Source organism: Bombus vosnesenskii, unplaced genomic scaffold (genome assembly GCF_011952255.1).
Source record: "Bombus vosnesenskii isolate JDL3184/JDL3185 unplaced genomic scaffold, Bvos_JDL3184-5_v1.1 scf7180000013302, whole genome shotgun sequence".
In the NCBI taxonomy this organism is placed as follows: Eukaryota; Metazoa; Arthropoda; class Insecta; order Hymenoptera; family Apidae; genus Bombus; species Bombus vosnesenskii.
In genome coordinates this window covers 1,164,093-1,179,266 of record NW_022882951.1, presented here as the reverse complement: position 1 = coordinate 1,179,266, position 15,174 = coordinate 1,164,093, and the positions used below count along the sequence as shown (strand labels likewise).

At 40.6% G+C, this 15,174-nt stretch overlaps 1 protein-coding gene across 1 annotated transcript; it reads left to right on the top strand.

Moving 5' to 3' along the window:
• The first annotated feature begins 13,040 nt into the window (after window positions 1–13,040).
• Window positions 13,041–13,888, top strand: LOC117234198. The gene is made up of 2 exons (XM_033495186.1): window positions 13,041–13,290; window positions 13,639–13,888. The coding sequence occupies exons 1-2, from the start codon at window positions 13,091–13,093 to the stop codon at window positions 13,886–13,888; spliced, it is 450 nt and encodes a 149-aa protein (XP_033351077.1). The 5' UTR covers window positions 13,041–13,090.
• The last annotated feature ends 1,286 nt before the right edge of the window (window positions 13,889–15,174 follow it).

Genomic DNA, 15,174 nt, shown 5'->3' with positions numbered 1-15,174 from the left:
GCTCAGTCAAACTGCGTGTCATCGCGTATCCATCTCGAACGCCAAACAAGTACACTGGCTATCATTTATCTCGATAATTATATGACCACTGATTACCGGTTCATTTTCTAGTAAATATTTGGCCGCCTCGAAACGGGATACCCTGCCTCTCTGCCGTATCCAACCCTGGGAAATATAGCGAATCTTAGCCAAACGATCGGCCATCTATTTGTTTCTAATACAAAACTTTCGATGGAAATCTTCGATAATCGTTGTTTTAACACTAAACCTACCGACACTTCGTGTATACCTGTTCCTACCGTGTCCGGTCAAAGTAAATTAGAAGTAAATACCAAAAAAATATATTGTACGCATGTTTCATGAAAAGTCAGAAATTAGGAAGCGATATGATAACGTTTAAATATGCTTAAATTTGCGTAGAAGTTTGAAAGCGGTCAATTTGATCAGCAGTGGTAGGTTTAGTGTTAAGGATTTCAAGAAAATTTCGAGACGAATCTTTTTCAAATTCTAATCTCCGCGAGATGATCGTACGACAGCTTTCTTACAAATATTTTAACACTATGACTGCCACGTTGGTCATATACGACCGGTCACGGTTTCTCCTGTGACGGTGGTCAGTGGTGACCGGAGCGATTGAACTTAAAATTGTAAAAATTCAATGAAAATTGACAGTTAGGGCATTTTGAATATAACCGATAAATAGAGGATACTTTGAAATAAAAAGTGCTCCATTGAACGATTAAACATTTTTATTAGAACATCGATAAAAAAAAAGAGAGAACAAATCTTGCATCTAACGGTGCACTGTGTTTGCATCCATATCTTTCAGGGGTAATCTACGAATATTATTATAAACACAGTTTAAAAAATAATCGTAAATGCTGCTTTATAATCGTATAATTGAAGTTAGAAGTGTGAACATACCTTACTATTATATATAGAACGAGCAAATACCATTTACCAATATCTTCTACACGTTTCAACGATATATTCTGCACGTTTTGCTTGCGACGAAACAACGAATGCGATTGGTTTGTTGAAATAAACGAAGCCTTGTTATAATATGTCGCTATCGACTGTTATCAAGGCGTCACGGTGGTCACCCGTGACCACCAATAAGATAAACGGTCCATTGGGGAAGAATGTTGTCTTACATCATCAATTTATTATTATTTTGTCATTATATGCTTCGAATAATAAAAATACTCCCGTGGCGTGCTGAGCGAAACACACGATTTCGGCGTGGCAGTCAAAGTGTTAACAATGAAAAACCACGAATGTACGGAGGATGGTTGAAAGAAACAAGAGAAACTCGAAAGTAGAGATACACAGGTGAAACATTGGAAAATAGGTGGTGAAATGTATTGTAAAGAGATTCAGACTCGACACGGATGTATAGTATGTCCCTTGTGTGTTTAACGTTGTAAATCGAGCAAGATACACAAAGTTTGAAACGCTAGATTCTCGAATTAAGCTACATGGATAAACGGAGCAGCTTGTTTCGAGTGTCGACCACGTAATTCTCACGTCAGGATTACTTGCCACTGTGCAAATCTATAACAGGACCTGCAACTTGCTTCTATTTTATCAAACTATCTGTATCAAAAGAAAACTACTATCGATGGTACGTGATTCTCTTTCGTTCTAATTTTTTGCAATTTCTCCAAGCTGACTAAGATATTTAAAATATTTAAGATTTCTCTGAGATGTAGAAAATTCAAAGCCGAACCAAACTTTTCGTCCACTTAATGCCACTGATTCTTAAAAATATTCCTAAAAAAGAAAGAGAAGTATTCCTTAAATGCTGTTGAAACCAGGGACGTTTCAGTTATCGCAAACATTAAGATTATTTTCAAATCATCATAGACATTAAAATTATTTGCCAAGAAATAAGACGCGTGAGAGCGTGTGATAGAGACTGTGATATTCGAGGCGTATGTAGTGACTTAACTTGCCATTTCAAAATACTTCAAATACTTAAAACAGCTTGTGTAACTGAAGTTATTACAACTTAAGAATCGTTCTAATTTTTTGCAATTTCTCGAAGCTGACTAAGATATTTAAAATTTCCCTGAGATGTAGAAAATTCTAAGCCGAACCAAACTTTTCGTCCACTTAATGTCAGTGATTCTTAAAAATATTCCTAAAAAAGAAAGAAAAGTATTCCTTAAATGCTGTTGAAACCAGGGACGTTTCAGTTATCGCAAACATTAAGATTATTTTCAAATCATCATAGACATTAAAATTATTTGCCAAAAAATAAGACGCGTGATAGCGTGTGATAGAGACTGTGATATTCGGGGCGCATGTAGTGACTTAACTTTCCATTTCAAAATACTTCAAATGCTTAAAACAGGTTGTCCAACTTGAAGTTATTGCAACTTAATAATCTTCTCGCTGAACGCCTTATTTCGCCGAATCTCCTTGCGTGAAGGAACCTGTAGGTCGAAAGACTCCTATTACAAGGTAGTAGGAACCAACATGAGAGTATACGTATCTACTTAAACGGCAGGATGTAACACACATAACGGCGGGATGGCAAGGATGAAAGGCGGAGCCAGCCGCAGCCAACCAGCGGCTAGGATTTCCATTCCGGCTCGTCTCGCAGGACTAACCGTGCCACGTTCAACCTCATAAAAGTCCTGCAGCTACCATTAATCCATCACAAGTCCGTTCGCGCGTTATACCGGTTACTTCTGCGCGAAATTCCTGTCAGACTCGGAAATACCGAACTCTGATCCGTGGACAAGCGACAAAATTTATAGTTCCAGGGACATCGTTAATTTGTCGCTCGTAGGAATATCAGAGAATAGACGAATTTTTTAGAAATTTCTTGAAAAAGAATTCTTTGGCTTCCACTGAGATCAAATTTCCTGCGCGAAGAAAGAATCTGTAAAAAAATATTTTCATCAAGAATATCCCTTATTTTCTTCGATAACGCTTCTTTCTAAAATTTCTAAGAATGAATTTCTAGAGAAATTCTTCCGGCCGTTTCATTACGATCGTCAGAAATCGAATTAGAAACGCGTTATCACGTTCTTGCAGAAAACATACTTAGGCGTGGATCCATGATTTACGCGAGATACGTATACGAGAGAAGAATGTGAGACGTAGACGTGAAACTTGCGGAAAACTGAAGCTCGATATTCGACAATATTACACGCGATAGCGTTTCGAGCATCTAGTGAATTTTCACGGGCGATCCGTTCGTTCTACGTGATGGAGAATAATGAACCATCGAGCCGCGTACAGTTTTTGGCCACTTTGATTCGTGGAGATCGAAAAAATGTGGATAGTACGCTTTCGTTTTTCACTTTGCACGTAGATCGTGTTTGCTCGAATATTAAGAGTTGTAGAGAGGCTGCAAAAAGGTATAACCCAGTAGCGTAAGAAAACGATTGTAATCGTAGTTGTAATTGCAATTATAATTCGTCTTGCAATAACGTGCAACATGCCGCAGAAGAATCTGATCAAGAAAGATATTTAAATTGCTTCAATAATAAAAGAAAGAAGAGAAAACGTTTATTTTCTCTGTTTTTCAATGTCTCAAGTTGATCAATGTGTGGCTTTTCAGCGATTCAAACGCAACGACGATTTAGATATTTTGAAAAGGTCGGAATATATTCTCCGTCGAGTGTTTTAAGTGTCCGCTGTTTATCGGATTATCGTAGATCGATCGAAAAACGGTCGTTGACAGCGGTTCTTTATAAACTGGGACGAATTTATTCGTCCAGTGGATTCAGAGGGAATATATTATTGCAACAGCAGGCATTTACTAAAATTCGCCTGATAATGGGCATTACGTAACGAATCGCCAGCCGGTTTAATTAATGTTATCGCCGCGTCGCAACGAATTCATTAGCACGGACGTCGCGATTTTTCTAACGATCCGTGATTATTATTATCTCTGCTTCTGGAAATAACGCAATTTATTAAATTAACGGGGCGCCCCGGGTATAAATAACGCGGTATATTACGCGTATAAAGTGCAACGTTGCACTGCATGAAACTTAAATGACATAATCTGCTGGAAATAATGCGATCCCCGCCCGGTTGCCCATTTAAATAATTCTCTTCGAAACGATTGCGTTGGATAATATTCATATGGCATGGTTTGTGCTGAAAAAAAGAAGATAACGCGCTATTTTCTTTCCTGCAATTCGCTGTGGAACGTACAAAACGTACAGTGATTATGGCATTGCCAGTGGCAAGATATCGAGCGTGGAATTCCGTATCGGCTAATTTCGATTTGAACGAAAACGAATGATTTTCTTCGAATTCTAGCGATCAAGTATCTACCTATAGTTAGAGGTAGCACAGAATAGTTTGTTCTATTGGCAGAACGAAGACTGACAAATTCGATATGTTGGTTCAATAATCGTAAGGCGGTTACTCGACAAAAGCATCTTTGTATTTTTCTACAGCTAAATTTCTATCGCGTATTTTATGCGCTGTCTCGTTCGTCGTAATTCTCTCGCTATTTGTCGCGCAGCATGACACCAACGTCTCAACCGAACATACTTCATCAACATCGACATACTTCGACGTGCTTCGTCGTTGCACGAAGGTCGATATTCACTGTCTTATCAGAAAACATATTCCTGACCGATCTTTCGTTGCTCGCGTTTGTCGTTACGTTTAATACTCGGCTGATAGAATTTCCTGAGAAAATTCCTGAGAAAGATCCTGAAAACGCTACGAACTTCCCGAACAGTCGAGTAGAAAAAGAAAGGAACACAGAGACAAGGATGTAACGCAGACAAGCAATGGCAGGATAATCACAGGGTGAACAGCCGCGGAATCGCGTGGATCAATCGACCGGGCCCATTCATTAAATCATAGAGACGCGTCGGTTACGCTCCGTTCCGCTCGTTTCTGCTCGACGTCGCCGCCGCCAATATACGAGCACGTTGCCCAATGAATAGGCCGTGTTTGCATAGGTCCCGAGGTGCAGCGCGCGTTGTCAGGGATGCGAGTGACGAGAGTAGAGAAGAGGAGAGAAGAGGAAAGCAGAGAGAGAGAGAGAGAGTATGGTCGCGCGCGCACGAGCGTTCACGATGGGGTGGAGAATTCGAAACGTCGACGAGAGAGCGAAAGAGAGCCGAAAATAAAGAAAGAAAGAAAGAAAGAAAGGCACAGGCTCCTGTGTACACTCAGCTGTCGGCCTGTTTTTATCCACGTCCTTTCCAACCCTCTGGCCTCAACTATCGCAGTCGATTTCGTGTCCGGTCGATCTCGTAGAAATTGGCCATAATTCCAGAGTATCGTACTTTGGAAGATTTCTCCGCGAGAAGTTGTTCGATTAAATAAACCTTTGAATGGCGGACGTGCGTTGTTGTATTTTGATTTTTAAGGGCGTGGGTTTTAGGAGCGTGGACTTTAGAGTAACCGCGAGAGAATCGAAGGTCTCGCGAGTGACGAAGTGGTCGATTAGTTCGATGGAATTTCCACGCTTTGAATTGAGTCGGTGTATATGCGTGTGTACTTGACCGTAGAAATTTGGGAAAATGGATTGCGGTGGTGTTTTGGTGTAGCTTCAAGAAAGTAGAAAACTGTTTACAAGAAGACTATTTGAGGAAATTTTGGAGGAATTTTGGTGAAATTCTAGGAAAGTAGGTTCAGTGAGTGGCGGGGCTTTTGATCGGTTTGATTAATTTCGAACGTTGAGAAGAAAGAACACGGAGAAATTTTAACGCAACTTTGGCGCTGTAAAAGAGAGGAAGGAGCCAACAGGGCTTGTTATTATATTCATCGTGTAATACACATTGTCCCCGTCAACATGCCGAGATTGGCAATGCATAATTTAACGAAAGGTTGCCCACTCGATTGATCGAACCGCGCCACCAAATTTCGTTGTCTGGACAAAATTACACTGAATTATTCCCGTTACAATGGCCATCCTGAATAAGAGATACGCCGGGGATACGCGTAATGGCTTCTCGAAAATTCGACACGCTTCAAACGTTGGGAAACAAGCGATAAAGTCGAATTCTTAAGAGAATTGGAATAAATAAATACAATAAAAATTGAGAAATATAAACCAGATACAAATAACGAAAGATAAGAAGATTATCGAGAAGGATGGAACATTGCGATATGAAGAGAAGAAAAAATAGTTCCATAAAACAATTAGAAAACATAAAATACACGTACATTATAAAGTTACGAAGGTGACGTTGAAGAGAACACTCGATGAATGCAGAAAAATTGTTTTCTTTTTTTTTTAAAGGGAACAGACTAAAAAGAAGAATATTATATGGACAAATTATATACACGTCAAATAAAACACACGTATACACTGAACGAGAATGATGTAGAAGGAAACAAATCAAAGAAACACCGTCAAATTAGCTGACAAACGGGCGAATGGTGAAAACATAAGGAAAAGTCGTGGAAGGCTGAAAGATAGAAAGGGGCGCGCAAGAAAATGAGGCTTCCGTACTTTGGCAGGGGATGGTAAAAAAGAGTCGTCGAGGGAGCTTCTGTCGAAAGCTGAACGATAATACTTCGCGGTACTCCCTCGAACGCTTCCAGCAGGATAAAGGCTCGCTTTTGGGACGAGTGAGAAACGAATCGACGAGGGTTGAGGGCAGGGGAGATAGGGTGAAAGAGAGGCGCCGCTTTCGAAGGGCGAAGAGGGACGGCTATAGCTTGTAAGTGAATTTTATTGCGCGATTATATTGAATCCCTCCGAGCCACCAGCTACTGTCAAACCCCACCCTCGTTGTTCCACCCCCGTGGAGAAGGTTTCATGTGGTGCTCAAACGTTCCACCGAGATAATTCGAAATTCGTCCATGGAACGTTTCAACTTTTTATTTCTTTCTCTTCTTTGTCCATTGATCTCTGTTTCTCGATATTTTTGGGTCATTACAAAGCGATGATAAATTCGGAAATTCTATGCCGTGTTTCTAAAGTTTTCATAATTCCCGAGGAAGTTATTAAATATAGCTTTTTCTTCTTTTATTTATAATTTATTTTTTTTTACTATGTATATTTTACTTTTTATTCATAATCATTTCTCGTAATTCTTGAAAAGATCGTCAAATAATACCGTTAAAAAAGGGAGAATCGTTATATTTGCATTAAATCGCTGGAACGTTAAAAGATATTTTTCAAACTTCGAAGCTCGAACCTCGAATGAAACGAAAGATATATATCAAAGTGTACGATTTATTAAAAAATATTAAACACCGATCTTTCTTGCGGTCTGAGAGGCAAAGTTTGATGACGGTATTGAAATCGTAAGAGGCTTTTGCTAAAAGTCGGACCGTGTGATGGATAGCATACAGTGACCGCGAAAGGAAAAGCATCAAGGAAGGGAATAAACGGCGAATTTCGGTTGCACGGGTGAGCACCACTTTTGAATCTCGAGGGTTGCACGGTAGTTACCGCCGGCGGATACCAAATCGAAGCTCTTGCCCACAGGGATGTTTGCACGTTGGATCACGACCTCCATGGCAAAATTCACCATAGCAAAACCTTGCTATTCCCAGCGGCACGAGACTCGCCTCGAAGGCCCGACCTTTCCGCCGCTTCCTGTCCCGATATTTCGGTGCCTTCGACCTCGCTTTTCTTGTTTTATCAATCGTTTCCAACGTACAGCATTTCTTTCCAATTTTAATATCGCATTCCGCCCTTGGAATTTCACGACGATAGCGATCGTCCAAGTATCTTGCGTCAGAGACTAGTGTTATTTTTTCAAAAAAAAAAAAAAAAAAAAAAAACAGCGATATTTATAATTATAACTCAATAGCGTTAAATATAGCAATGGATTTGCTGAGATATAACCAGATTCTCGTACGACCTGCGCTTGGGCTTAATCGGGACGAATTTTTTACAGAATGTGATATATTTGACATAAATCACGTAGGTAACTCGTCACAGAATTCCTCAAAGACGGATGATGATTTTTCTACTAACTCTACTAGAACTTAATCTAAACTAGTGGTTTGCTTAAATTTAATCTGCATAGAATCACAAACCTATTCCAGGTTTCTATGCTTAATTTATATAACTTTCGTCAAAATCATTCTAGCAACGTTACCATCTTCGTGGAAACCACAAAAGTACTGCTAACAATTAGACAATGTTTAATCGAATCAACCAAGACAGTCCATGTACGTAGAGTGACTCAAAAAATTGATCGAAAGTACTCGGATCTTAGACGAAATTATCTTTACGGATACAATTACGTTACACAAATTAACAAGAACGAAAAGACTGGAATTATCGAACCATTTGTCGTAGTTTACGCTTTAAGCTGAATTACAAATTAAAAATGTGATCAGCTCGAAAACTGGAGGAAAAGCTGATACACGACAGACTAACTTACGTCCACTTTTCGAACAGCGTCTGTTAATTTCTGTCAGCGACGCATTAATTAATAAGTGAGAGATGGTTTGGCCACTCACAAACGCATTCAATGTTTCAAGTCACGAAACAAAACTTGATGTGTACTCTAAAGAATAATTCGACATTCTCTTTACCTTATTTCGAACATCCTGCGAAAAGATTCATCAAAATTTCCTAAAAATGAGTCAAGACAGTATCAAAGGAAAATAAATGGCAAGATCTCGAAGGCGAAACATCGAAGATGGAGTGAAATTAGCCATCGAGGCTCGCGCCTCATGACGAAGCAGTCTCTCGCGAAAAGATCTGATAGTTTTGTTCGGCAGAGTGCTCGTCTTATCCCCGAGGACAGGAAGAAGGAGGTTCCCGGGACGATCTTATTGGCCCTTCTTCAAAGAGGCAGCCAGTTGCTCCCTCGTGATGGCACAGAAGGGGAAAAAGATGGTCGAGTTGAATTAATTCCTCAACTATCGTTCCTCCGGTCCTTCGTTACGCCGGTTACGGACCGACTTGAAATGTAATCGCTGCTCCTCGCTCCTTTTCATCCTTTTCCGCTGGCGGCACTGTCGGCTCGAGTGTTTGGCTGCCTGTTCCTCGAGGATTTATCTGGCAACATGCTTTTCTTCTCCCTCCATCTTCCTCCTTCTTCTTCAGCGAATAATTTTACGACGTTGCTGGATTTTCAAATTTGACGAAAAGGTTTCATATTCGACGATTGATCGGTTTAAAAAGCTTTGTTGTTTAAATGGCGTTCAGCCTGCGTATCTTTCGGAGGGATCGATATTCTTCGATTTCTTCCTGCGGCTTACTCTTTACGCGAGACGCTTATTTCGTATATTTTCTTCATAGTACTCAGTCCCCAGTCTCTGTTAATACTTCTAGTAACGTCACGATCATTTTAATACCAAACTGAATAAATCCCCTACAAATTCAAGTTTCTGCAAAGGAGGTTCGACCACTGCCCAAGCCAAATTATCGACGAAAACCGTCGATCCGCGAAAAAACCACGACCTAACGCGTCTTTTGCGTTCCACTGGTACGTCAATCGAACGGTACTCGAATCAAACCAGCAGCAATTTCTGCTGTCGTTGGAAAAGAAAGCGAACCACGCTCGAACCTTCGCACCACTCCACGTCCACCCAATTCCCTGTCAAATCCTCGACTTGCATCGCATCGAATATTCGCCTGACTCTAAAAGAGGGACTAAGGGGCCGGTAGATTTCGTATGATTTTTAATAAACACCGATCAGACAGCCAGATGTACCGCACGGGTACTTGACTCTCAGCTCGAACAAGAGAGAAAGAGAGTAAAAAAGAGAAAGAGTACTCGCGCGCGGCTTTAACCACTCGATGAGCACAAAACTGTCGGACGGACAGGCCCTACTACTGCATCGAACATATTACGTTCGGAGCTGGTGGAACAAAGCTACGCCATTGTTTCGTGCCGTCAATAATCCACTTGCCCTGACTTGGAGGACCGACCGGAGGCGAGCTGGGGGCCGGCACAATTGGAAAAAGCGCCGTGGAAACCGGGAAACCGATGCCCCACGGGGTCCATCCTACGGTAAGAAAAGGCAAGACGATCGAAGCCTTCGATTCTATCGTCCTCGACGATGCTGAGCACGAACCAACCACTCGCTGATCCAGATTGCAAGAGCTTCCATCTCTTTTATTCTTTCCTTCGTGATCACGAGCCGGATTTACGAGGCTCCTTTCTATCGGTCGACTGATAGTCTTTGTTTGGCGGAATATTTTATGGTGTGGAGTTTGTAACAAGGAGCGACCATCGTCGATTTTTTGGTTCGAACGAGAATCCGAAGATTGGAACGTCGAAACGTATAGAATTTGAGGTGAACGAGAAGGGAAATTGTGGTTTTAATTCAAGTGGAATGTTCAAGAATTTTCTTGCAATTTAAACGTCGTAGAATATTCGAAATATTTGGAATTTCGAAACAACGAGAAAGAAACTGAAGAACTAATGAAGTTTGGTTAAGAAAATTAAAGTGAGAGACGTCTGGTTCGGTTCCTTGTCTCGCGAAAATTTGTAAGAAAGATGAATCGTTATTCGTTAGAAATCTCGTCCATTGAATAGAAAGGTCAAGTTTGAGGAATTTGGCAGAGGGATAATTGAAAGACCGAGGAAGTTAGATGGTCTAATTAAACGAGAAGATTTTTTAAAGAATCTCTTGCGAAGCTTTCTAACGAAGATGAATTATTATATAGTAATAGTTTCTTCTTCTTCTTTTTTTATTTTTTTTTAAGTGAGAATAAGCAAAACCGATGAAGTTTAATTAACAAAATTAAAATGAAAGATTCTTTGTTCAATGCCTCGTGGATGTTCGTAAGAAAGATGAATTATTATTTTACTGATCTTCTCTTAATCGAAGTAAAAGAGTGCGGTAGAACGTCGAGAAAATTAGGGAGACACACGAGGTTTGTTTAGCAGAATGGCTGGAGAAGGACTATAATTGGATTTGGATTTACGTTGATTTCAGAATGTAGAACACGGTGTACACTTGGCGATTTCGGGGCACGCTGTTTGGTCCATGTCCGTTTCACTCGTTGTAGTCCAAATTTAGCTGTCACGTAATGAAGAACACAGCGAAAGCCAATTTCTGTTTCCTATACTGCAGCATGAAATAAGAGTCGACGCTACAATTCTACTCCAATTTCGTTTAAGAATCCAAACACGAGATGGAACCACCTTTCTCTACAAGAGAAGCGCAATGCTTCTTTTTCAACATTCCAATTTTTCTCTCTGCAAAACTTCCTTTGATCCAACCGGGACCCCCTCAAACGTTGAAATAAAATGCTGAAAAATTGCTTCGAAGCGCCAAGTAATATATTTCGAACAAATATTCGTCGCGATCAACAATAAGAAGATTTTTAAGATATACAGATGAAAAACGAAGGTAGAATACGAAATTCGACTATCGATGGAAAAGAAAATTTACATGCGGCGTGTTGAGCATCGCTTGGTCCTACCTGACGCCAAGATTATCCACGACGAAACGCTAAGAAAAACGGCAAATTAATTAACCGTGCGCCAAGGAGAAACGTCTGGTCCAGCAGATGCTACTGGGTAAATATGGCGGGCGGTTAGATATCGGTCCTGGTCGAGAAACGACTCTAAGCGGCGGCAATCGAATGATTAAAGGCGGTTTCGCCTGGTTGCGTCGGATAGGGCGAAATTCCCGACGGAAATCAGAGTCGCTGGCCATCCAGCCGTGTTCCCTCTTTCTAAGCGCCAACGTACCAACCAACCAACCAACCACCCACACCCTCCGATCCCCTCTTGTCATCCTTCGGGAGCTATCCTCAAAGCCAGCCGCTCCTTCTAAACCCTCCGACAGCCGGGTCCCTCTTGGCAAACATCCAGCTCCGCCACGGAATCCTCCGCCGCGGATACCGAAGAGCTCAGGTGTAACCGAGTTGTACCCTGGGATGGTCGCGACTTCGATACCAACTTCGCGAAATCGAAGGAAAAAGCGACTAAGACGAGCGACTGAGGTTTCTTCGACGAGTTTTTCAAGACCGAACGAAGTGGTTGGTTTTGGGCTTCGAGGCAACAACGAGGGTAGTTGGGATTCTCGAGGTTTTCAAGCGACTTTTTCTTTGGAAAATGAGCGGTCGAGTGACAGAATATTGGGAATTTAGAAATATCGTCGTTGGAGAAGTTCCGAGTTGGGAACCAAAGGAAGAAAAGGACAGATCTCTCGGGGGATTATCGAAAGTCGAACGAAGCAGCTTTGGTTTTGTGATCTGGTAATGAGAAGGACATACGATCTTTTGGTACAGGCGAAGATTTGCACTTTGGAGGTTTGCAGAATATTTTCTTTTAAATTAAGGCAGAATAGTCGGAATGTTTGCGCATCGTCATCGTCCAAACGGAATTTTGAAATCACACAAAAATTAAGGGAAAATCTTTCAAGGCCGTTCGAAGCAGAACGCGAATGACTGAATTCTGTGTGGTGTGTGGAACGAGTTTAATTTGCACGTTCTGAACACGCCGTTTAGTTAGTTCCACGCGTCGGGGATGCAATAAATGCGGCGAGCGCAAATACTAGAGCAAGCAGAACACACAGCGAGCCGGGGCGGCTTGTAAAAAGTAAACGTGATTTCAAAATGCAATTTCTGGCAGATACGATGAAACACAATGTTTTATTAGTTTCCTCTTTGTCGAAGCGTAAGATCAAAATTAAACCTGGAAAAAAAATATACAAATGTAGCTTAATTTGAACGAGCTGAGTTCTGTAAACACTTCATATGCTGCTTGATTTAGAAATTATATCGTTCCTATCTCGTCCTATCTTTTTAATCGTCTGTGATTAAAGAACCAAGAGCTACGCCGTTCTCGAATATTTCACACTCAACCTATTAACTTAACAAATTAACTTTTCAATGTAAAATTCATCGGTTGATAATACAGACGATTCTCGTCGCGTTTTCTTCTATTTTTCATCCTTATGGACTATCACGAGTGAAATATTCGCGATAATTTCACAATTTATCAAAAATTAAGAAAATCGATAGCGAAACAAAAACGATCCAGACCAAATGAACGCAGACGCGAATATCCAACGATACAACGAAAATCTCTGAAATAATCGCACGATAAGGGACCAACTTCCGGAGAACGATGTTGGCTTGACTTATTCTCGTGTGATTCCCTATGTTTCCTTCTGGCCAATTCTGGCGACCGGTTGACCCATTAACGAAAGCAAGAACTAGAAGATCAAGATGGTACGGAAGTCGATCCTCGTCTACGATCTGCTGAGGAGCGAACAACCGCCAGACGGTTTCACCGAGAAGGAGATCGTCGAGCAGATCAGTGCCAAGCACGACATCTTGGCCGGAAAGGCACTTCGGAAGCAGGTAGCCGTGGCGCTTCGTCGTGGCGTCGATTTTGGCATCATCGCCAAGAGGAATAACAGATTTAGGTGATTGTAACAATTTTTTAATCGAAACAACGAATAAATCTATTGGTACAAACCAACCTTCCTTGCAAAATTATGTAAATTTATATATAAAAAAAAACGTTATTCTCTACTTGATTCTTTTGCAAAATATAAAACATAGGGAAACATAGGAAACTTTATTCTGGATAATTGTTACGAAGAACTGAAATCTTAAGAATTATCCGTTTCGTTCATTGTTCGTATCAGATATAAGGTTTTATATTGATTCTAAAATCGCTCAGAGATTGTTAAATATTTTGTTGGTTCTCAAACATGGAAATTTTACTATCAGGAGATTCATCTTGCGTCGTTTTCTTTCAACGAGCACAGATTCGATCTGGACAATGCAAAACTTAGTACCGCCAGACGCGAGACTTCATCTCGTAGAAACAGGAGTCGAGGGAAAAATAAGGTTCGAAGTGTTAAGAGGAGGACGAAGTCGAGACAACGACCGAACAACACGAGAAGTAAAAGCCGCAATCAAAAACGACCGATACCATCGCCAAATTTGCCAAAATCGTGGACACCGAACAAAAGAAACTTGGCTGACGAGCCACTGTCCAAAGTGAAGAAGATTTAATTAGCTATCAAACTTTTTTCGCGTAGTTGTGTTTCATAGAAACGTTCTTCGAGCATATTTTAATAACTTTTTACTCCGATTTTTCTTTTACATCTAGTGATTAGTATCAACTTCTGAATTTTATTGTATTTGAAACTATTTTATTACAGAAAATTGTACTTTTTACACGCAATAAAATTTCTATGACCTTTTTATCGTTTTCTATTCACTCGAATCACAGTTGTTAACAAGTGTGTTAATATGACGATTACAAATCGGAATATTAATTAACATAATTACATTCTGACTACTCTGCTATAGAATGATATCTGCTGTAAATTATTATTGCTATTACTAAAAAATATTCCCGATTTCTATCACTGGGAAACACAATTAGCGAAAACTTCTAATACTTTCAATTATAATCATAGCAAACTATCGTTGTCCCAGTTGAAACAATTGCAGATTTTTATTGGTCTGAATTCTAATCGTTTCTCTACATCGTAAATTGCACCGACTTTCGATTCTCGTAATAGCACAATCGACAGCCACGTTTCCTCACTCATCGATCACTTTTCAATACGAGAAATCTCCACCTACAAACTTGCAGAAAAAAAACCCCTCCAAAGAAAAAAATCTCAGAATCTAAGGTCGATCAAAATCCGTTCCCATGAAATCCACCATCCGTGGTCAGAATTCAGATCCTGTTAGGCGAAACTGGTTCAAACGCAGCGACCGACTCGTGAACTCGTAATCTTTCTAGTGAAATGATCGAAAATAGGTAGAGCCTCGTATCTTCGGAACGTTTCAGGGTTCCGCTGACCGTTCATCGATTAGATACAGCCACTACGTACCTTCGATCCCTCAAAGGCTCGGTCTCGAAGACTGACCGGAGATTTTCCAACGAGTTTCCATTAGAAGGGTGGTCTGGTAAAAATATTGCGCAAAACCAAGCCGGATATACCATGAAAATCGCGTAGGATCGGCCGAACGAATCGTTTGAGACGTGTTCGAGGTTGGCAGCACCTGTTACCGAAGCAACGATTAGGATGGATTTGGAGTTGCTATTCCCAGGAACTGGGTTTCAAGGTGTTGCAATTTCCAACGTCAGAGCTATTAAATATAGATTTATGCCAAGGATATTAGAACGAAAGCTACATGAAAAGGATATATCCAGTCCCTGATCATAAAATTAGGAGCATTAAGAGCTTTCGGTATTATTCATTTTTTGTAGCTTTGTTTTGCATAGTGCGACAAGGGTATATTTTATTACAGCGGATATATTTTAGTAAATTTCTTCCATAAGC